The sequence below is a fragment of the Rhinolophus sinicus genome, chromosome 5 (genome assembly GCF_057876585.1).
Source record: "Rhinolophus sinicus isolate RSI-liver-muscle chromosome 5, RSI-T2T, whole genome shotgun sequence".
Lineage (NCBI taxonomy): Eukaryota > Metazoa > Chordata > Mammalia > Chiroptera > Rhinolophidae > Rhinolophus > Rhinolophus sinicus.
This window is the reverse complement of record NC_142505.1, coordinates 37,220,267-37,243,293: the sequence shown is the minus strand read 5'-3', so window position 1 is coordinate 37,243,293 and position 23,027 is coordinate 37,220,267. Positions and strand designations below refer to the sequence as shown.

Genomic DNA, 23,027 nt, shown 5'->3' with positions numbered 1-23,027 from the left:
TAATGATTGGTTAACTGGTAATCAGATTTTCTAAGGCAAGGCTTCGACATTTCTTGTATTCTTTGATAAGGTCCTCTGAAATTTACTGAGTATGGGAGTGGTCACTTTCTCAGGCTAGAATTGGCACATCTGGGTAATATTTAATAAGCATGAGGAAGAAAAGAGAGAGCACGCAAGAGAAACAGGAAAGTGTGACTGGAGGGCTCCTAGCATAGCTAAATGCTAACTCTCTTCACCTTTTCGGGGACCAAGTACTCAAGATTCTTATGAATAGATTCTTTAACAGAGTAGTTCTCAAAGTGAAGTTCCTGAGCTAGCAGCGTCACTTGGGAACTTGTTAGAAATGGCGCTTTTCAGGCCTCATCCTAGTCCTACTGAACCAGAAACTCTGAGGTGGGACCCTGCAACCTGTGTTTCCATAAGCCCTTGTCTTAGTCCATTTTAGCTGCTATTACAGAAATTCCATAAACTGGGCGACTTATAAACAACAGTAATTTATTTCGCACAGTTCTAAAGGCTGGGAAGTCCAAGGTCACTGGTTGATTCAATGTCTGGCGAGGGCCCACTTCAGATGCTAACCTCACAGGCAGAAGGGGTCCAAAGACTGTTAATAGATTATTAGTTCTCCATTAGAAAAAGTTTTTTCCGTCATTTGAATTAAAGAATATATGGTAAAGTAGAAAGAATCACTTAGAAGTTTTATCATCCAGGACAAGAATGTCTACTGATAATATTTTGATATAGCTAAAATATTTGATAATCCAAAAGGTTAGCACCACAGAGAGAGCTAACTTCAGGATATAGGTATCTTATTTGAAACTTACTATCTTTTCAAAACTTAGATCACTATGCTCTCTCTTCTGGTCTTCATTTCTAAAACATAGGATTCATTAGCTACTGTTACCTCTACCCAAGCTTGCCAAATTTAATAAATAAAAATACAGGAGATCCAAATATTACATGGAATATACTTACGCTAAAAAAAATCATTCATTGTTTATCTAAAATTAAAATAGAAGTGGACATGCTGGTCTTTGTTTTTCGTTGTTTTTTCAATTTGGCAACCCTAAGTTTACCTTACCACTGCACAGGGATACACACACACACACACATGTTAGAATTGAATTTCTCTTCCTATAAATAATGCATTATATTTCACTCAGTATCATAAAGTTTACTGTACAAAATTTTTATGCCTTGTGCCCTGCAATTTGAATGATCGGGTTGTAAGGAGTGTTTTACTGCATTAAATTAAGCAGTTTATAAGCTCTGAACTATTTACAAATGACGCTTTAGAGCTTCAGCATGTCTAGAAAAACTGGTGGTGTGATCATATACACAAATTCAAATATTAACATTCATTTATGAATTTGAGTAAGTCTGCTTTAATATTCGAGAATGAATTTTTACTTTAAATACCTAACAAATCAGGTTTTGCAGTTGCTGATTTGTATTTCATGACTATAAGCGGGGCGTGGTGAGGTCATGCCTCCTGGAAAAACAATAAACAATTATTTCATTTTAACTTCAGGAACAAGTTTGCTGCCTCCTCATCCCCAAAGAAAACAATAGAACCTTTACAGACATAACTGCCTGATGGATCTAAAAATACCTTCTCTTAAGTATGATGTGCCTGATCATTTTATTTTCTATGTTTAATTCTAAATTATTATTTATAGAGCAGCTCTTTGGGTTCTAATTATCCTCCGTAGTGAAGGTACATGTCATCCTTGCTTTAATTTCTTCAAACACCCAATAGTAGTAAATCTTGATCAGTGCATTTTAGCAGGATCCTAAAAAAAAGCATTTGAAAACTCCCTTATTTTCCATGACCTGTCTAAAGCTGTGGCATATCTCAAAGTGAAGGAAACATATAGTCTGCTGGATTTTAATATCTTTAGTTTGAAGACATTACTTTTGCTCAATAATTTTTTTGATATTAAAAGACTATATTTGACTGTAAACTATACAGTAGTCTTATCTTAATTTAAGCTTTGTTATCTCATTTTCATACCAGAGGTCATGTAGGAAATTAACTGGGCTGAAAATCAAATTACTTAGCTTAACTTCTTATTTTTGGCAGTTTTATTTTTAGGAGATCTTTATAGTGGTTCCCAAATTTAAGATTCATTGGTTTCTTAAAAAGCAGATTCTCAGAGATTACGATTCAGTGAGTCTGGGATGAATTAAAGAAATCTGTACTTCTCAGTTGATTTTAACACTTATGAACAGAGTCCCTTATTTAGAAAATATTGATAAAAATTACCAACACAGTAGCAACTGCAGTTCAGTTATAATTTGCTAAGTGTTTATACTTGGGACTACAGCAGTAAACTTGGGTGATGTGGTCTTTGCTTTGAGCTCATGATCTAGTGGGAAATGTGGATCAGGAAACAGACAATTACAATACAATGTGTGAAGGCTGTAAGTCAAGGAGAGTCACTTAAATCACTTGGTGAGTCAGTGATGTGATTTTAGAGGGTCACACAGTTAACCTGAGCCTTCACTGCTGATTAGGAGTTGAACAAGTAAAAGGAGTTGGAAAAAGGAAAAGCAAGAGGGAATGGTACGTGTGAAGAAAGGCCTATTTGAGGAATAAAAGAAGTTGACTATGGTTTGTTTAGGGGGACAGGTAGGACAAAGCAGGAAGACCAGAGAAGCAAGCAGCTTCAGAGCATGAAGAACCATCCAGGCCACATAAAAAGTAGAAACATATTCCTAAGAGCACTGGCGAAGCTATTGAAGGGATTTAAGTAGGGGAGTAGCATAATCAGATTTGCATTTTTAAAAAAACTTATTTTCCATTTACAGTTGACATAAAATATTATATTAGTTTCAGCTGTATAACAGTGATTAGACATTTATATACCTTACAAAGTGATCATCACGATTAGTCTAGTACCCATCTGACACCATACATAGTGATTACAATATTACTGATTATATTCCTTATGCTATACTTTACACATCCCCGAGACTATTTTTATAACTAGCAAATTGTACTTCTTAATCCCTTTTACCTTTTTGACCCATCTCCCCAACACTCCTCCCACCTGGTGACAATCAACTTGTTCTCTATATCTATGAGTTTGTTTCTGTTTTGTTTGTTCATTTATTTTGTTTTTTAGATTCCACATATAAGTGAAATGATACAGTATTTGTCTTTATCTGAATGATTTATTTCACTTAGCATAATATCCTCTAGGTCCATTCATGTTGTCACAAATGGTAAGATTTCATTCTTTTTTATTGACCAGTAATATTCCATTGTATATATGTACTACATTTTCTTTATTAACTTGTCTATCAGTGGATACTTACCATATCTTGGCTATTATAAATAATGCTGCTTTGAATTAGTGTTTTGGATTTCTTCGGATGAATGCCCAGAAGTGGAATTGCTGGATAGTAAGGTAGTTCTATTTTTAATTTTGAGGAACCTCCATATTTTTTTCCATACTGGCTTTACCAATTTACACTCCTACCAACAGTGCATGAGGATTCGCTTTTCTCCATATATTCACCAACACTTGTTGTTTGTTGATTTATTGATGCAAACCTTTCTGACAGGAGTGAGGTGGTATGTCATTGTGGTTTTAATTTGCATTTCTCTGGTTATTATTGATGTTGAGCATATTTTCATGTCTATTAGCCATCTGTATGTCTTTGGAGAAATGCCTGTTCAAATACTCTGCCCATTTTTTAAATTGGATTGTTAGTTTTTTAGTGTTAAGTTGCATGAGTTTTTTATATATTTTTTATATTAACCCCTTAATGGATGTACCATGGGCAAATATCTTCTCCCATTCTGTAAGTTGTCTTTTCATTTTGTTGATGGTTTCCTTTGCTGTACAAAAACTTTTTGTTTGATGTAGTCCCATTTGTTTATTTTTTCTTTTGTTTTCCTTGCCCAAGGAGATGTATCCAAAAAGATATTTCTAAGAGTGATGTCAAAGAGTTTACTCCCTATGTTTTCTTCTAGGAGTTTTATGGTTCAGGTTTTACATTTAAGTCTTTAATCCATTTTGAATTTATTTTTGTATATGGTATAAAAAAGGGGTCAAGTTTTGTTTTTTTACATGTATATGTCCAATTTTCCCAACACCATTTATTCAAGAGACTGTCTTTTCCCCATTGTATATTCTTGCCTCCTTTTTCATAGATTAATTGACCGTATAGGTGTGGGTTTATTTCTGTGCTCTCTATTCTGTTCCATTGATCTACATATCTGTTTTGATGCCAGTAACATGCTGTTTTGATTACTATAGCCTTGTACTATAGTTTGATGTCAGGTAGTGTGATACCTCCATTTTTGTTCTTTCTTAAGGTTGCTTTGGCTATTTAGGGTTTTGTGTTTCCACAAAAATTTTAGGATTGTTTGTTCTATTTCTGTAAAAAATGCCATTGGTATTTTGATAAGGATTGCACTGAATCTGTGGATTGCTTTATTGGGCAGCATGGATATTTCAGTGATGTTAATTATTCCTATCCATGGGCATGGTATATCCTTCCATTTATTTGTGTCTTCTTCAGTTTCCTTCTTCATTGTCTTATAGTTTTCTGAGTACACGTCTTTTACCTCCTTGGTTAAATTTAACCTCCTTGGTTACCTCCTAGGTATTGTATTCTTTTTAATGCAATTGTGAATGGAATTCTATTTTTAATTTCTGTTTCCGATAGCTTATTATTGGTGTATAAAAATGCAACCAATTTCTGAATATTTTTGTATCCTGCCACTTTGCTGAATTCATTTATTAGTTGCAATATTTTTTTGGTGGAGTCTTTAGGGTTTTCTCTACATAGTAACATGTTACCTACTAATAATGACAATTTTTCCTTTCCAATTTGGATACCTTTTAATTTTTTTTCTTGTCTGATTGCTGTGGCTAGGACTTCCAGTACTATGCTGAATAAAAGTTGTGAAAGTAGACATTCTTGTTGTTCCTGATCTTAAAGAAAAAGCTTTTAGCTTTTTACCATTGACTATGATAACTGTCGGTTTGTTATATATGGCCTTTATTATGTTGAGGTATGGTCCCTGTTTCCCCACTTGGCTGAAAGTTTTATTATAAATGGATGTCAGATTTTGTTCAGTATTTTTTCTGCATCTATTGATATGATCATATGATTTTTATCCTTCATTTTATTTATGTGGTTTATCATGTTAATTGATTTGCAGATATTGAACTAACCTTACATCCCAGGAATAAATCCCACATGATCATGGTGTGTGATCTTTTTAATGTATTGCTGAATTCAGTTTGCTAATATTTTGTTGAGGATTTTCACATCTGTGTTCATCAGGGATATTGATTGACCTATAGTTTTCTTTTTTTTTGTAATGTTGATAGTGTATCAGGTTAATGCTGGCCTCGTAAAATGTGTTTCGGAGACTTATGTTTTCTTCAATTTTCTGGAATTGTTTGAAAAGACTAAGTATTAATTTCTCTTTGAAATTAATGTTTGATAAAGTTTACCTGTGAAGAGCATGGGGGGTGGGAGATGAGGGTAAGGGGGATCAAATATGTGGTGATGGAAGGAGAACTGACTCTGGGTGGTGAACACACAATGGGATTTATAGATGATGTAATACAGAATTGTACACCTGAAATCTATGTAATTTTACTAACAATTGTCACCCCAATAAATTAAAAAAAAAAAAAAAAAGTTTACCTGTGAAGCCATCTGGTCCAGGACTTTTGTTTGTTAGCAGTTTTTTGGTTATTGATTAGATTTCACTATAGATTATTGGTGTGCCCTGATTTTCAGTGTTACAATATTGTATGTTTCTAAGAATTGATCCATTTCTCTCAGGTTGTCCAATTTGTTAGCATATAATTGTTACAGTGTTTTGTCAGAATCCTTTGTGTTTCTGTTCTATTGGTTGTTACTTCTCTTTCATTTATGCTTTTATTTAATTGGGTTGTCTTTTTCTTGGTGACTTTGGTTACAGGTCTATCAAATTTATCTTTTGAAATAACCAGCTCTTGGTTTCGTTGATATTTTCTGTTGCTGTTGTTTTTTTGTGTGTTTTTTTGTCTCCATTGTGTTTATTTCCACTCTGATCTTCATCATTTCCTTTCTTGTACTCACTTTGGGCTTTGTTTGTTAACTTTTTTCTGGTTTATTTGTGTGTAAGGTTAGATTGCTTTTTTCAAATTTTTCTTGTTTCTTGAGATAGGCCTGTATTGCTATCAGTTTTTGTCTCAGAATTGCTTTGGCTGTGTTCCATAGATTTTGGGTTATTGTCTGTTCATTTTTATTTGTCTCAAGGTATCTTTTGATTTCCTTCTTGATCTTGTTGTCAGCTCATTCATTTTTTAGTAGCATGGTATTTAGCCTCCATGTGTTGGTGTGCATTTCAGTTTTCTTCTGATAATTGATTTCTAGTTTTATACCATTGTTTTTGGAGAAGATGCTTGATGTGATATCAGTGTCTTGAATTTAGTGAGACTTGTTTTGTGGCCTAACATAGACTATCCTGGGAAATTTTCCTTGTGTATTTGAAAAGAATGTATATTGTGCTTCCTTTAGGTGAAATGCTCTAATAATATATTTACATTTAAGAAAGATTATTCAGTTTGTATAATGGAGAACAGATCAGAGGAATTAAGACTGGCAGTATAGAAATTAGCGAAAAACTGCTGATGTAGTCATCCAAGTAGGGGATGATGATGGCTGGGATTAAAATACTGACTGTTGGAACTAGGAGAAGTAGACAGAGTTGAGAAACATTTAGAAAGTAGAGTAAATATTACTTTTAGTAGATAAAAGAAGATAAAGAGTTTGATTGTTGTTAGATGTATACCAGGGTCTGACAGTTAAGCTTGTGAACTTATCCTAGAAAAAGTGCTACATTACTGCATTGTTGAATATCACTATGGTCACCTTTGAAGTACTCCCCTTGGGAAGCTATGCACCAACACCAGCTCCTAGTCCACCCTTCAGAGCAATTTTGGAACTCTTTTTCTGGAATGGCCGTCAGAGCTATTGTCGTATTACCCTTGATGGCCTGAATGTCATCAAAATGTCTTCCTTTCAATATTTCCTTTGTCTTCAGGTAAAGAAACAAGTCACTGGAGGTCAGCTCAGGTGAGTAGGGAGGGTGTTCCAATACAGTTATTTGTTTACTGGCTAAAAACTCCCTCACAGACAGTGCCCTGTGAGCTGGTGCATTGTCGTGATGCAAGAGCCATGAATTGTTGGCGAAAAGTTCAGGTTGTCGAACTATTTTCATGCAGCCTTTTCAGCACTTCCAAATAGTAACTTTGGTTAACTGTTTGTCCACTTGGTACAAATTCATGATGAATATTCCCTCTGGTAGCAAAAAAAAAGTTAGGAACATCCTTGCAACAAGTTCGCGAACTTAATTGTCAGACCTTATATGATCGTATATGGATTTATCTTAATTTTTTAAACCAGGTCTTAATGATTAGCTTTAGCTTTTTCCAGTTTTTAATTATTGTAAACTAAACTACAGTGAACATTTTTGCATTGATATCATGTTACTTATACATAAATTTGTGGAAGTAAAGACCACCAAATGAGAGTAGACTGTTTATTCAGAAGTTTCTGTAGTGAAAGGACTTTTTGTTTGGCAGTGACTCAGTGGCACACAGGGGAGTGAATAAGTTTTATACCGAAAAAAGGGGAAGGATTCTGATATGTCTGATTGGAAGTTGTTGACAGAGGAAGCTGGAGTTGGGCTCATTAGAAGATGGGCATCTTCTGTGATTGGTTTAGGGAGCATATTTGTCTTTCTTGGTGGGTCCCATGTCTCACGTTGAAATTCCTGTTGGTGCAATTTTGAAGTTAAAGGTTGGATGTGTGTGTGTGTGTGTGTGTGTGTGTGTGTGTGTATAATTTCCAATCTATAGTAAATAAATTCTAATAAATATTTTAAAAATACGCCTGTTTGTCTCTACCCCTTCCAGCCCAGAATATTGACAAACTTTAAGATGTTTGTCAATCTGATAAGTAAAAATTAAGGCATGTATAAAAATTTATACATTTATTTTTTGTTTTATGTTTCTAGAATTATTTATTAGAATAATCATAAGTTTATGAAAAAGTTATATATGGTTGTCTTTATTGCCAAAGTGGTTCATACTTAAGTATAACAATGAATAATTTTATGCTTATGAGATTTTTGACTATTGATTTACTATAACTATTGTGGAAAAATCACAGTGAACTGAAAGTTTAAGTTAAGTAATAACTTGTGCCACATAGTAATTTCAATATACAGTATTCTCCTAATACAGTATTTGAAAAGTTTTCATATTCTTAAGCCTTTCTCAGATGTTTTACATGTGACTTACTTAGTTTGTTAAGTTAAACTGTGGATCTCATAGTGGTTTAAAAATGTATACTGTGAATTTCAGTGATAATCTCCATAAAACTGGTAACCGTATCTTTGTACAACTCGTAACCAGCTACATTTCTTCATGAGGTTTCAAGTTTGTATTCTTTAGAAGTCTAATTGTATAATTATCTTCTTTACATGAAATTTATTATTTTATCTGGCTATTCTTTGATGTTTCAATAATATTTTCCTGCCCAGTTTTGTTTTCTTGATAAAAACCAATTATCTAATTAAGTTTTTGTTGAATATATTTTGTATTCTCTTTTATTACTATTAGCTACTCAAAATGACACCTTTAAAAATGTGTTTAGGTCTACATGAATTTGATGCCTTGAAGGATCCTGAAGTGAATGAATTCCGAATAAAAATGCGCAAATTCAGTGAGGAAAAGATTCAGTCGCTAGTGGGATTATCTTGGATGGACTGGCTAAAGCAAACATATCCACCAGAGCATGAACCATCTACCCTTGAAAACTTAGAAGATAAGCTTTATGGAGGAAAGCTCATTGTGGCTGTTCATTTTGAAAATTGTCAGGTAGTATAATATTATTTAAGAAATAACTTTGTAAAAAATCTCTGATTTTTACCTGAATGTAGCTCCAGTCTCAAAGAGTCTCTTATTTGCCTAGTAAACACTATTACAAAGAACATTTTTATATTTAAGATGGAAATAAATTTAGAATTATGTGTAATAATCTAAAGTGACACATACTTTGCTCGTGTTTGATTTTTTTGATGTGGTATGTCAGTCTAGGTCAGCAAACCTTACTGATCGAGGTCAGCAAACTTTGAATGTTTTTGAATGATTTTTATATTTTCAATGGGATGTAAACAAGCAAAGAATTTTAAAGGGATGTTTAAAAAAAGAAGAGAAAGAAAATGTGACAAAGATGCATATGTTGTTACCGAAGCCGAGTCCTTTACAGAAAAAGTTTGCCAACCCCTGTGTAGATAATGTTCTTTAATATAAATATTATTTTATTTTCTCAAGTGATTTTTCTCTTGTCTGTAAAATGAAGGGTTTGATCAATGATTTTTTTTCTGTATTCTTATAGTTGTGTTGTGTGAATATATAAATTAAGGGCTAATATAGAATTGGGCATTATAGTGAGTGTATATACAGTTAATCTATATCTGAATATTCAGAGCAGTTTTACAAACTGAATTATGCTACTGTCTTTGTATCAAGTATGGTCGTTTATCATGTAGGGTATAGTCTTAGAATTTGGGTTGGAGTTGAAAGATTTTGTTTTGTTCTTCAATTACTATAATAATGACAAAAACCATATTAGTAGCCAATTTATATTAAGCACTAATACTATGCTAGGAACTATGAAAGGTATTTTTTATATACTGCTACTTCGCATAGCAACTCTGTACACTGTTGTTATCTTCTACCCATTTTACAGTGAATAAACTGAATGGAAGAAAAGTTTGGTTATTTGTGCCAGGCCTCATATCTGGTCAGTGGTAGAGCCAGAATTTTATGCAAGTATTTTTGGTTTTATCCAGTTCTGCCTCCTTTCAAACATGTTACTAAATAGTTGTTAAGACAAATGCGAAAAAAGGATCCTGCTTCCTGGCATTTTTACAAAGGAAGTTTATCTAAGGAACAAAACCATTTGTCACTCTATCCTGAGATATATTGAGATTAAAGTTTCATTTAGGCCAAGATTTGTATATCATAAAATGTCAAAATCAATTTAAAATTCTGCAGTGTTGGAAGATCTGGAACATGGAATTTTACTGTTCAAAGGTGATTAGATCAGTCTGAATTTCATTACATATGGGTCAAATCTCTACTGGACATACAAATTTTAATTTAATTATCATTGTAATAAAGTATATAGGGTTGGACAATTACGTTCACAGATTCATCCTAGAAAAAGTACTACATCATTGCTGAATTTCACTACGGTCACCTTCAGAGTACTCCCCTGGGGAAGCTATGTACCCACACCAGTGCGAAAGTCCACCCTTCAAAGCACTTTTGGAACTCTTTTTCTGGAATGGCCATCAGAGCTGTTGTTCTGTTACCCTTGATGTCCTGAATGTCATCAAAATGTCTTCCTTTTTAATATTTCCTTTATCTTTGGGTCGAGAAAGAAGTCACTGGGGGCCGATCGGGTGAGTAGGGAGGATGTTCCAATACAGTTATTTGTTTACTGGCTAAAAACTCCTTAACAGACATTGCTGTGTGAGCTGGTGCATTGTTGTGATGCAAGAGCCATGAATTGTTGGTGAAAAGTTCAGGTTGTTAAACTTTTTCACGCAGCCTTTTCAGCACTTCCAGATAGTAACCTTGGTTAACTGTTTGTCCACTTGGTACAAATTCGTAATCAACAATCCCTTTGATACCAAAAAAGGTTAGCAACAAGTTTGCCCATCTGGTTTTCTTTCCTGTTTCAGATCAGTATCTATTCAATCTTCCCTTCATTCTACATGCCTAATATTTAGATAATACAAATATAGCTATCATATCTCTCTCTAGTCTCCTTTTCTTTGGCTAAATATTTCCCTAGGGATTAAAACAAAATTTCCTAGACTTTTGAATTATATAGACCAGTACAATTATTAAGTTATTAAAGAATTTTTGGAAGTTACATAGAGTTAAGAGCTTTTTATTTAGGCAAGTGGGACCATCCAAATTTGAATTTAAAAATTCCAAACCATAACTTATTATCAACACTATTTCATAACTGAATAAATATCACTAAAAATACGGAAATGAGAATCTCAGAATAGAGGATAGTTGGCAATCATCTTAGATGCGTATTTTCTATTTGACCCTCCTATTTCTAAAAATTCTCATTTGGTTATTTCACCATCACTGCTGATGACCAGTATTGGAAAAGCAGCATGTAAACACTAAACTAAAAACGAGATGAAATGTAACAAGGTATTGCATTTAGGTTAAAAAAGTTTTCCAGCATTGGTAGGTGGTAATCGAGACAGCAATTTCTGTGAAAAACATATAAAGCTTTAGATGATGACATGTGTTGTCACTATCAGCCAGCCATAGCATATGGCTCTTAAGAAGCAAGGTAAATACGTATATAATTATGGAACTATTGTTTCTCAAAATTACAGGACACTAATTCCAGGAGCCAGATCACAATGCATTATTTTTAATTTCAAGAATCGTTCTTGTAATGAATATTAATAAACCTGAGCAGCACTTTTAAACTTTTTTTTTTTAACCTCAGCCAGCATAAGGTATATGAAATAATTCTATCAATAAAGGGAGGGGCACACGTAATTTGAAATAGCTTCCTGTGTGTAGGGGGATGGTGGAGGAGTGGGGGTAGGGGGAAGGAAATGTATTTTTTGTCTAATTTTTAAAAAAATTTTATTGGGGAATATTGGGGAACAGTGTGTTTCTCCAGGGCCCATCAGCTCCAAGTCATTGTCCTTCAATCTAGTTGCGGAGGGCGCAGCTCAGCTCCAAGTCCAGTCGCCGTTTTCAATCTTTAGTTACAGGGGGCTCAACCCACCATCCCATGGGGGAATTGAACCAGCAGCCTTGTTGAGAGCTCGAGCTCTAACCCACTGAGCCATCCCGCCGCCCCTCCAACAGCTCAGCAGCATTTCGTTGTTTTCAATCTAGTTGTGGAGGGCGCAGCTCAGTGGCCCATGTGGGAATGGAGCCAGCAATCCTGTTGTTCAGAGCTGGTGCTCTAACCAACTGAGCCATCTGGCCGCCCCGGAAATATGTTTTTGTTTGTTTGTTTTTGGCTTCTTTGTCAAAAATTATCTGTTCATATTTATGTGGGTTTATTTTTGGGTTCTCAATTCTGTTCCATTGGTCCGTGTTTCTGTTTTTCTGTCAATACCATACTGTTTTGATATATATATATATATATGAATGAATTCCCGAGAATATATCAGAAGCATGAGCGGAAATATGAAAAATAGTGAAGCATGTAGAGTAAAACTATGAAGAATAAGTATTTCCTGAGTAGTCATTATCTGAATATCCACAGTTATCATTATATAGACATAGTCACTGATGAATTGTGTTTCTCCCTGCTAAGCCGAAGTATCTGTTCCTACCCATATTGTCAGTGTATTTATTGGGTAGTGTCTCATCTACTGTGTTTCCCAGAAAATAAGACCTAGCCAGACCATCAGCTATAATGCGTCTTTTTGGAGAAAAAAAAAAAAAAATACGACCGGGTCTTATATTTTATAATATAATATAATATAATATAATATAATATAATATAATATAATATAATATAATATAATATAGTAATGTAATGTAATATAGTATAGTATATAATATATATAATACCAGGTATAATACAATATAATACCAGGTATAATATAATATAATACCAGGTCTTATATTAATTTTTACTCTAAAAGAAGCATTAGAGCTGATGGTCCAGCTAGTTCGTATTTACGGGGAAACATGGTATAGCTATTTGTAAGCCTTGGGCAATACATTGCAAATTGATTGCCCAGGAAGATTATAAGTCTTATAAAAGATGTAATGTTTTCTGAAATATGTGAAAGTGATGCTGGAAAACTGCCTGAAATATAGGGAAAACCAGTCAAGTTGATTCCTGACCAAGTCAGTCCAGTCAACAGTTTATGTGGAGAAAATTAACAAGGGTGATGTTGACACACTAGTACATCTTTAAAAGACATGAATTTAATTATCAAGAGATTAAAATAGGCCCTTGGAGAAAAGATTGGAGCCCATGGTACTATATACAATTCTATTATATACATTCCTTTGTCTTAATTGTGTCTCCCTCAAAGCTGATGAGAATGAATCTTTTTTCATATATTTATGAAGCATTTGTATTTCTGTCGTGTTAGTTTTGGTTATTTTTTAATTAGATGGTTGTTTTTGTATTTATTTGTAGAAGTTTTTGATGTTTTGGGGCTAGTGATTCTTTGTCATTTGTAAGTGCTGTGAATGTATTCTTTCAATATGTGGCTTATCTTTTCATTGCTTGTTTTGTTTGTTCTGTTTTGCTTACTTTTTATCCTCAAATTCTAGTCATGTTCAGATTTCCTCATTTGTTATGTCATCTGTATATATACATATATACACACAGAGCATAGCAAATTCAGCATTGCTGTTTCATAGAATAACGCTGATTTATTTATATTGTGCATACACACACACGAACAGAATTGGAGAGTCAGGTGTACGTGTATAATCAGTTTTAGTAGATACGGCCCAATAGTTTTTCAAATTTACATTTCTACTAGTAGTATTTTGAGAGTTGGGATTCCCCATGTCTTTGTTAATACTTAATATTGTCAGTATTTTAAAATCTTGTTAAATTTACCATTTTCCATTTTATGGAATTTTGTTTTCCTTAACACATTGTCTTTCTTGGGGTTCTCTTTGATTGTTCTTCAGGTATACTTGCTCTTTATTTTCAAGCTGCCTTTAATTCTTGAAAAACATTAACCATACTTGCTTTATTTTCTATTAATTTTAATACCTGCAGTTTTTTAAGCCCAGTTCTGTTTTCTGTGATTTCTGCAGGTTTCTTGCTGTTTGATAATGATCTTGTCCTTTAGATTTGTATTTCCGAAGCGTTTATGTATGAAATAGAGAGTAGATGGGGATCATAGAATTAAGGAGTGTGGGCTTTATCATTCAGACTTGAGGCATTTAATACAATATCTACTAACCACATGTACATATTTTATTTAAAAATTCAGTTCTTCACAGTAGCCACATATCAATTCTCAAGAGCCAATTATGGCTACTGGTTATTTTATTAGCACAGAATAGACTATTTCCATTATTAAAGTTTTATTGGGTACAACTGCTTTAGACAGTTATGACCATTTGTATTAATGTTAAAAAAGTGTCGCATTTCTTTACAGCTCTCCTTTTGAAGATAGATTATTTTCTAAGTTGGGTGAAGGTTAGTGCAAGAGTTAGGGAGATCACATAAGAATTATGTTGCTGTTTAGGAGAAATTTAGAGAATCATTGATGTAGATGAGCATTACTAGAGATACAGAGAAGACGACAGTTGGCAGCACTTTAAGATGTAAGTTCATTGGTATCTTATTAGGAGGTGAGGTATGGATGGAAAGGGGAATGATGGCGACTTCTCAAGTGACTGGATCTTCGCTCCTGTGCTTTGATGTATATGGTACCAACTCATATAGAAAATACTGGAGAAAAAGGGTAAAAATACTGGAGAAAGTAGAAAGATACCTTGTAGAAAAGGGAGGTGACTTAAAATTAATTTGTTGGAAAATATTGCAAAATCAATTTAGGTCAGTGTAGAGAATTTTCTAAAAGTCATAATTGTCCAGAGTAGCAGTTGGCTGCATTGAGAGATAGGGAGCTTTCTTATATCTTCAATATATGATCATATGGTGGGAAATTATTTTGCTAGATTCTGAGCGGATTCAGGTATTATTAAGTAATCTTTAATTTCTTTACCTTTGGGATTTATGATGAACAGATTTAACAATATTCCATCTCAACTATGTCTTCATTTTTCACTAATTAAAATTTCTGTTTCTTTTACATGTTTGCAACATCAGACAGAATTGTTAATTTATGGTTCAATTGGTATAAAGTATAGGTCTCTTCTTACCAGAGACTTCATATAATTCTTTGCTTAATGTAGACTAAATTTGAACAACTACAGGTTGGTTTTTTTAAAACTTTTTATTTTATTTGTTTCAAGTGTACAAAGCAATGTAATAAGCATTTAAACACCTCTCAAAGTGATAACGTACCCCCCAAGCTACTACCCCTCTGACATCTTATATAGTTGTTATAATACCATCGACTGTCTTCCCTATAATGTACTCCACATCCTGTGACTATATATACCTATATATTTAGTTATAGTTGACATTCAGTATTATTCTACTTCAGCTCTTCAGGTGTATAGCACAGTGGTCAGACATCTACAGTCTATGACGTGATCCCCTTGATAAGTCCAATGCCCATCTGGCACCTTACATGATCTTTACAATTTACAACATTGTTGATTATATTCCCCATACTGTATTAACTATCAATTTATATTTCTTTTTTTAAAAGATTTTATTGGAAAAGGGGAACAGGACTTTATTGGAGAACAGTGTGTACTTCCAGGACTTTTTTCCAAGTCAAGTTGTCCTTTCAATCTTAGTTGTGGAGGGTGTCTTTCAGCTTCAAGTTGTCCTTTCAGTCTTAATTGTGGGGAGCGCAGCTCAGCTCCAGGTCCAGTTGCTGTTGCTAGTTGCTGGGGGTGCAGCTCCATTTTTATGAGATCATTGAGCACTCCTTTTCTCTTTTTTTTTAAGATTTTATTGGGGAAGGGGAACAGGACTTTATTGGGGAACCCAGTGTGTACTTCCAGGCTTTTTTCCAAGTCAAGTTGTTGTCCTTTCAATCTTAGTTGTGGACGGTGCCATTCAGCTTCAAGTTGTTCTTTCAGTCTTAGTTGTGGAGGGCGCAGCTCAGCTCCAGGTCCAGTTGCTGTTTCTAGTTGCAGGGGGCACCGCCCACCATCCCTTGTGGGAGTCGAACCGGCAACCTTGTAGTTGAGAGCCTGCGCTCCAACCAACTGAGCCATCCAGGAGTTCAGCGGCAGCTCAGCTCAAGGTGCCATGTTCAATCTTAGTTGCAGCGGGTGGAGCCCACCATCCCTTGCGGGACTCGAGAAGTTGAACCGGCAACCTTGTGGTTGAGAGCCCACTGGCCCATGTGGGAATCGAACCGGCAGCCTTCAGAGTTAGGAGCATGGAGCTCTAACCGCCTGAGCCACCGGGCCGGCCCCATTGAGCATTCTTATAACCAGTGTTTGGAACTCTGCGTCTGATAGATTGCTTGTCTCCATTTTGCTTAGTTATTTTTCTGGAGCTTTGTTCTGTTCTTTCATTTGGGACATGTTTCTTTGTCTCCCCATTTTGGTTGCCTCCTGTGTGTGTTTTTATGTATTAGGTAGAGCTGCTATGTCTTCTGGTCTTAGTAGAGTGGCCTTATATAGTAGGTGTGCTGTGGGGTTCCGTGGCACAGTCTTTTCTGTCACCTGAGTCACACTCCAGGTTTGTCCCTTGTGTGGGTTGTGTGTGTCCTTCTCTTGTAGTTGAACCTTGGTTGACAGTTGCACATCAATATGAGGGACTGACTCTTGGGCTCACTGGTTGTGAGGACTAGCCTTGACTACAGTGGAAGAGTCGTGTAGGGATTGATCCTACAGAGCAGGACTGCCTCAGCAGGACTCTGGTGCCTGCCCAATCCGCCCTTTGGGTGTGTTGCACTTGGAGACAGCTAGGTGATGCTCCAGCTCATTTTGAAGCTGGTCATTGGGGACACTAGCCCCAGGACCACCTTGGAGTGGATCTGCTGTAGATCTACTTCAGCCCCACCCAGGGCCACCTAGCGGGAGACACAGAGAAATCTGCAGATGACTGCCGCCTGTGCTGTGCTTGGAAGCACCTTTGGGAGGTAAAGTCATGAACCAAGGCCGGCTGCCACTAGTATTGGCTTAGGGCTGTACAGCCATAGGTACAGGACATACTCAAGCCAGATGCTGCTTGTCTGGGTTCTGCGAATCTTCCTACCAGTCTGGAGGTGGCTTCTTCTGCAAGTCCTTAGTTGAAAGGCTTCAGTTCAGCTTTTAGGCCATTGTCAATAATGGTTGTTTTGTAGGTTAGTTGTAATTTTGATGTGGTTGTGAGAAAAAATAAACAGTGTTTACCTACTATGCCATCTTGGTTGTCCAGGTTTCTTTATTTTTATTTTTTAACTTTTTAAAGAAAGATATTCACTGGGAAATGCATAAACTACCTGATGATAAACTTTCATTAAATATTAATCTGACCTGTGGTAACTGTGGTACTCTGTATAGTGTAAGATGCACTGCAAATTATCAGAAAATCTTAACAAATTTGATGTGGACACATTATATTTAGAAAATAGAAAAATTTACTGGAATATTAAATGAAAGGATGTGCATATTTCAATATTATGTATGGCTGTTTATAACATAATAGTAAATACAAGTGTAAAAGAGTGTTTTGTTTTGTTTTTTTTAAGCACAAATGTAAAATTGCACTTTTTTTTACTCTCCTCTTTAGGATGTGTTTAGCTTTCAAGTCTGTCCTGATATGAATCCTGTCAAAATAAATGAATTGGCAATCCAGAAACGTTTGACTATTCATGGGAAAGAAGATGAAATTAGCCCCTATGACTATGTATTGCAAGTCAGTGGGAGAGTAGAATATGTGTTTGGTGATCACCCACTAATCCAGTTCCAGGTATGTGTGTTAACTGTTTACCAGCGGTGTGTGTGTGTGTGTGTGTGTGTGTGTGTGTGTGTGTGTGTATGTATGTGTACTGGTGGAAGTAAAATATGAAATATTTTGATTAAATAACCACTAATTGAATTGTGTAATAACTTATTTGTGATTATCAGTTAACCATCTAAAGTAATATTACACATTTTCATTGTGTACTAGAAAACTTTTCAGTTTCAGTCCAGTATTTATATGTGTAATCTCCCTTCTCCTTTTTGTGTGGCTTCCAATGTGGTAGGAATTTTCTAAGAATTAGGTATGACAATCCTCAAAAACCTCCCTTAATCTTTGAGATATTAATTACCATTTAGTCATGAATTCTCTGATTATATGCTTTATGGAAGGCACTTAAGTGTGTCAGATATTTTTGGAGTAAAGTGGAGTTTAACATATGTGCAGTGCAATGCCCTTCCCCCACCATAATGTGTGGTATCTAAAGGGTAAGATCCTGCCTTTGCATTTAAAGAACTTAAAGATATTTTAGTTGAAATTATGTTTGGAGACTGAAAAATGGTCATTACATAATAATAGGCTCAATGCCAAGTTAGATGCATAGTAACAAGATTGTAGAAAAATATGTGTTTTTTTCCATGTGTGTGATTTTTGTTGTTTTGTTTTAAGAAAGAGGAATACATGCATGCCAAATATTAAATGATGTTTGAGAATAAGAAACTGTATTTATTATCAGGTAACAGGGAATTTTATACATCTTGTTTTAAGATTTTTGGAGTGGCCTTTAATTCTTACACTTTGGTAGGTAGAAAGTCAAACAGCAGTTACAGCTTTGCACACAGCTTTGGGAGTTGTGGCATTCTGATAGTAAGTGCTTGAACTCTAGCCCGTGAGAGGAAGAAAGAAGATGAAAAGTGCTTGGTGGCAGCATAGAAATAGAAGTACTGACTTCTTCCCTTCATGTTTTGTCTTCTTTTAAGTAACCTGCTTCTTTAACACTTTTATCTTATCTTGAGAAGGGGAAGGTATATTGTTTTGCCAAACATTAGAATTGGTTGCAATAAAGAAAAATAGAGGCATGCATATGTTTTTGTACAGGTCATAAGAGAGACAATATACAGTGTGGGCAAAGGAATGTGAAGGAAATGGGATGATACGTCTCTCACAGTGATAAGTTTTAAATGAATATATCATAATATATAACTCCCACTTATAGGCCAGCCTGAAAATGTTTTTTTAAATTTTATTTAAAAGAATGTATTTTTGGTGGCTCAGAATTGAATATAATACATTGAATCACACTTCGTATCTGTATAGGAAAGTTATTCTTTTGAGTAATACATTGGATTTCTGTTTAGTTTGTTAGCAATCTTTGGTAATGTGAATAACCACACCCTTATTTATATGCCTCTGGAGAATCATCCTGGTTTCACGGAAATAAAACAGAGCATCAAGCTCTTTTGGTGGCCAATAGATTTTTTTCTGGGGAAACAGTAATGGTTGCCTGGTACCCTGTGCTGAAAAGATACCAGGTCTACCACAAGGATCCATGGGAAGGTATGAGTTGGCCACCTGAGGGCTTAAGAAATGGCCTCATGTGTATTTACATATTCACCTTTCCTGACTGATTGGTGAAAGCTGCACTGTGATATCTATCTGTGATGGTCAAGTCCTGCCCTGGAAAGGTGCGCTGATTGGTCAAACTGTTGTCGGGTATTAAGTGCAGAAAAGAGAAGACAAAACATCTAGACTGAGGCATGTTATTTTTTTCAAGGTTTAGCAGATAAACAAAAAAAAAAGTCAGGCAGGTAGATTTAAATCCAGGTCTGAAAGACACTAGATGTTAACTTAACCAATCTGATTTTCATTCTTTAATCTATTAAATGGGTGATAATCTCTTTTACAGAGTTTTTATGAAGATTAGCCAACATAAGAGGTGTCTAGCTCAGTTCTTATGTACTTAGATGTTCAATTAATGGTAACTTTTTAATGCTGTGGTTTTAATTTCTAATATTCTTGATATTGAGTTAAGGTATTCTTTCGTAGATATTCTTTTGTTATAGTGTTGCTCCTCTTAATTTTATTCTTCTGTTGATTTAAGTATTTGCTCGAATATTCTTACCTTATTGTTTCTTGCTACTGTTAGTATATCCGGAACTGTGTAATGAACAGGACCTTGCCCCATTTTATACTTGTGGAATGTTGCAAGATCAAAAAGATGTATGAACAGGAAATGATTGCTATAGAGGCTGCCATAAATAGAAATTCATCTAACCTTCCTCTTCCTTTACCACCAAAGAAAACGCGAATTATTTCTGTAAGTTTCATTTGTAAACTTTTGGCAATTCCAAGAGGCATGTGATTTCGTTAGGTTGTGTGCTTAAGTCTCACCCATATTTTCTTTGCTCACTTCTCCTTCTATGAAAATCAATACATATTTGCCTATGATCCATCACCATTTATTAATAATTATGTCTAGCTACAATTGTTTTTCCTTATCAAGCTACATATAAATGTAAATATGCCATTTATATTTTTGGTGATCTTTTGTGCCAAAGAAATATGCCACTAAATTTGAGATGTCTTGAGACTAGAGCTAAACCTGGGACTTCAATGAGTAATTTGAGACATTGTGGTAGAAAAAGTTAGATGTGCAGAAATAGTTGGTTTACTGGTATATTTCATTTCTATCAGCTTAGCTGCAGTAGTGTTTGTGTTATAATTTGCCTGTCTTCTTACTGAATACTTTTAGACTTTAAATGTATCAAAGGCACCATTTTCTCCGGAATATAATAAATTTGTATAAAGCAAATTTTAAGTTTGTGCTCATGGGAATAGTTAACATTTTTTAATAGTTATTCGTTCTTAACAAATTGTATTTAGCCACTCATCGATTATTAAGATACTGCCTATATGTTAATTTAAACAGTGAATTGTTAATATATTCAAAGATTTTAAAACTTTTTGTTTATGGTCTTTAATTTCATGAATCTCTTAGCTGTATTGGAATGCTGCCTTTTTATTTTCCATGAGAACTAGGTGCTAGTGGTTATGATGCTTAATTTAGTATATGTGACTTTCAGTTGTTAGTTCAAAGGTCTATTTTCATTATTTTGACAGTGGATATGAGAACTGATAAGATGATTTCATTGCTAACATAAAATATTCATATCTTTCATTAAAATAATCTTTCATTTTTTTTACAGCATGTTTGGGAAAATAACAACCCTTTCCAAATTGTTTTGGTTAAGGGAAATAAACTTAACACAGAAGAAACTGTAAAAGTAAGTACTTGCTAAGATTTAAATTTGTTATCTGCTCCATTATTTGAATAACTTACTGATATGCTCAATGACTGTCACATTGGAGATTAAATTTTACCCATATTGGTCAATTACATGAAATAAAACATGGTTATTTATTATAAAACAATTAAGAATTTTTGTTTTAAAGTATTCTTTAAATAGTTGAAGATGCACTGAATAGCTTGAAATTTTCCAGTATATATTAGGTAAAAGAAATTGCTTTAGATCAGAAATTTAGCAAGTGAAATTTAAGCTGATACTGTTAGTCACATGTTTGTACGCAAGCTTACTCTCCTGTCTCAGCCTTGCTTAGAGTTGCACCCAGCCTCCTCTCTCAGCCCCCTTCTTTTTCTTTTAAACTTGCTGAACACAGAAAATGTAATACCATTTCCTGGAAGAAAATAGATGACTACATTATAGACCACAAGTTGTTAACACATGGGGATTTATTGCACAACCCCATACAATTAAGTGAAGACTTAACTAGGCACTTTGTCTTAAAGTATAAAGCATGCATTTTCTCCTATTTTGCTTGGCAGGAAATTAAGTGAATAGTTTTGTGATCCAAGAAAGAGATTCAGTTAGTTGGAGATGTTTGCTGGCATGATGATATATTCAGGAATACCTTGCCAATGATTACTAATGGCTTGCTTTTATAAGAGGACATTAAAGAGTCTTTGGGTAGCTGTCATTAAAATAAGAGCTTTTTTGCTCTTACATTCTCAGCTAGAATTTTTAATGAGTGTGCTTATGCAAGTTAGCCCTTGTTTTCTATTTTAGTTGTAATTTTATTTTTTCCTTTAATTAAAATTTTTCTTACTATTTTCTTTTCTCCAATTGCAAAAGTATGACATTGCTGCAACAGGTAAAAATGTCCAAACATGATTAAAGAATAAAGTTACTGATCTCTCCTACCCATCTCTTTATCATCATATGGGATTTAAGGTTAACTGGCATTGTGAGTGACCTCTGCATTTATACAAATATATATAAATACATGGTTTGGGGATTGAAGAGATTTTGGTAATGTTTATTTTGTTGATTGGTTGGTTTGTTAAACAAAAAGGGATGATATTATATACATTATTCTACGACTTGATTTATTCACTTTATAGAAATCTTGGGCAGTCCGAAATGTTCAGTAGAAATCCTTGGGTAGTATATTCCTAAAGGCAAAAATCACATATAGGCAAATCTACCCTCAAGTTATATGGAGTATAATATACATATGTGGTTTTGTTCAGTGACTTGTGTGTATAGATGTGTAATTTACATTGTAAAATGGGAATTCCTACCTGTTCATTCCATTTGTAGTTTAATCATATTTATCTTCTGTAGACAATTTACATTATTTAATTATTTGTAGTTATTCTCTTATTATTTAATTTCTTCCTGAGGAAGACCAAAGTAGCCTTCACTACCTGCTTTATTTTCTTGAGCCTTACATATTATTTCTTTGTCAGTGACAAAATAAATTATTTCTTTATCAGTGACATTTTATTTCCATAGGTTGTGCCAACTTCCTTTAGCTATTTCAAGCTGCATTGACTTTATTGTTTGTGGTCATATGTTCTTAGAAGTAATGGGCTTAATGACGTGTACTATTTAAAGAATCTCCTACTCAAAAAAAAAAAAAAAAAAGGAAGTACCCCCATTCCACTTCATCTAGTTCTCTAGTCTTCCCTTGCTGAACCTTTCTTTATCCAGCAGGGTTATATAGTTGAATTTAAGTAAGTTAATACAATTATGGCATGATTTTCTTGTGGATACATCCCATTCTGTTTAATTGCTTCACAGGCTAGTACAATTATGAAAAGAAATCTGAAGGAAAAAAAAGAGGGGGTGTGTTCCTGTTACTTCTTTTTTTCCAAACTTTTTTCCTGGCTAGGACCTACAATATGATGTTAAATAGAAGTGATGAGAGTAGATGTTAACAGTCAGTATTCTCCAGAGAAACAAGCAGAACCCATAGGGTGTGTGTGTGTGTTTGTGTGTATGCACGTGCATGTGTACACAGATATGCACATGCAAACACATATTTAAGGAATTGGCTCACATGATCTTACAGAGTTGGTTATCTTCTGTGATCTTTAGGGTTATTTTGCAAACTGGAGACCCAGGAGA

General features: G+C 34.5%; 1 protein-coding gene across 5 annotated transcripts in view; it reads left to right on the top strand.

Moving 5' to 3' along the window:
- The window catches only part of PIK3CB (phosphatidylinositol-4,5-bisphosphate 3-kinase catalytic subunit beta), a 153,476-nt gene that overhangs the window by 68,861 nt on the left and 61,588 nt on the right, over positions 1-23,027 (top strand). For all 5 annotated transcript variants that reach the window (XM_019747566.3, XM_019747603.3, XM_088798363.1 and 2 more), the window contains 4 exons: positions 8,677-8,900; positions 17,428-17,607; positions 19,745-19,915; positions 20,805-20,882. In XM_019747566.3, coding sequence (XP_019603125.2) covers positions 8,677-8,900; positions 17,428-17,607; positions 19,745-19,915; positions 20,805-20,882 — 653 coding nt within the window. The remainder of the gene's footprint in view (positions 1-8,676; positions 8,901-17,427; positions 17,608-19,744; positions 19,916-20,804; positions 20,883-23,027) is intronic.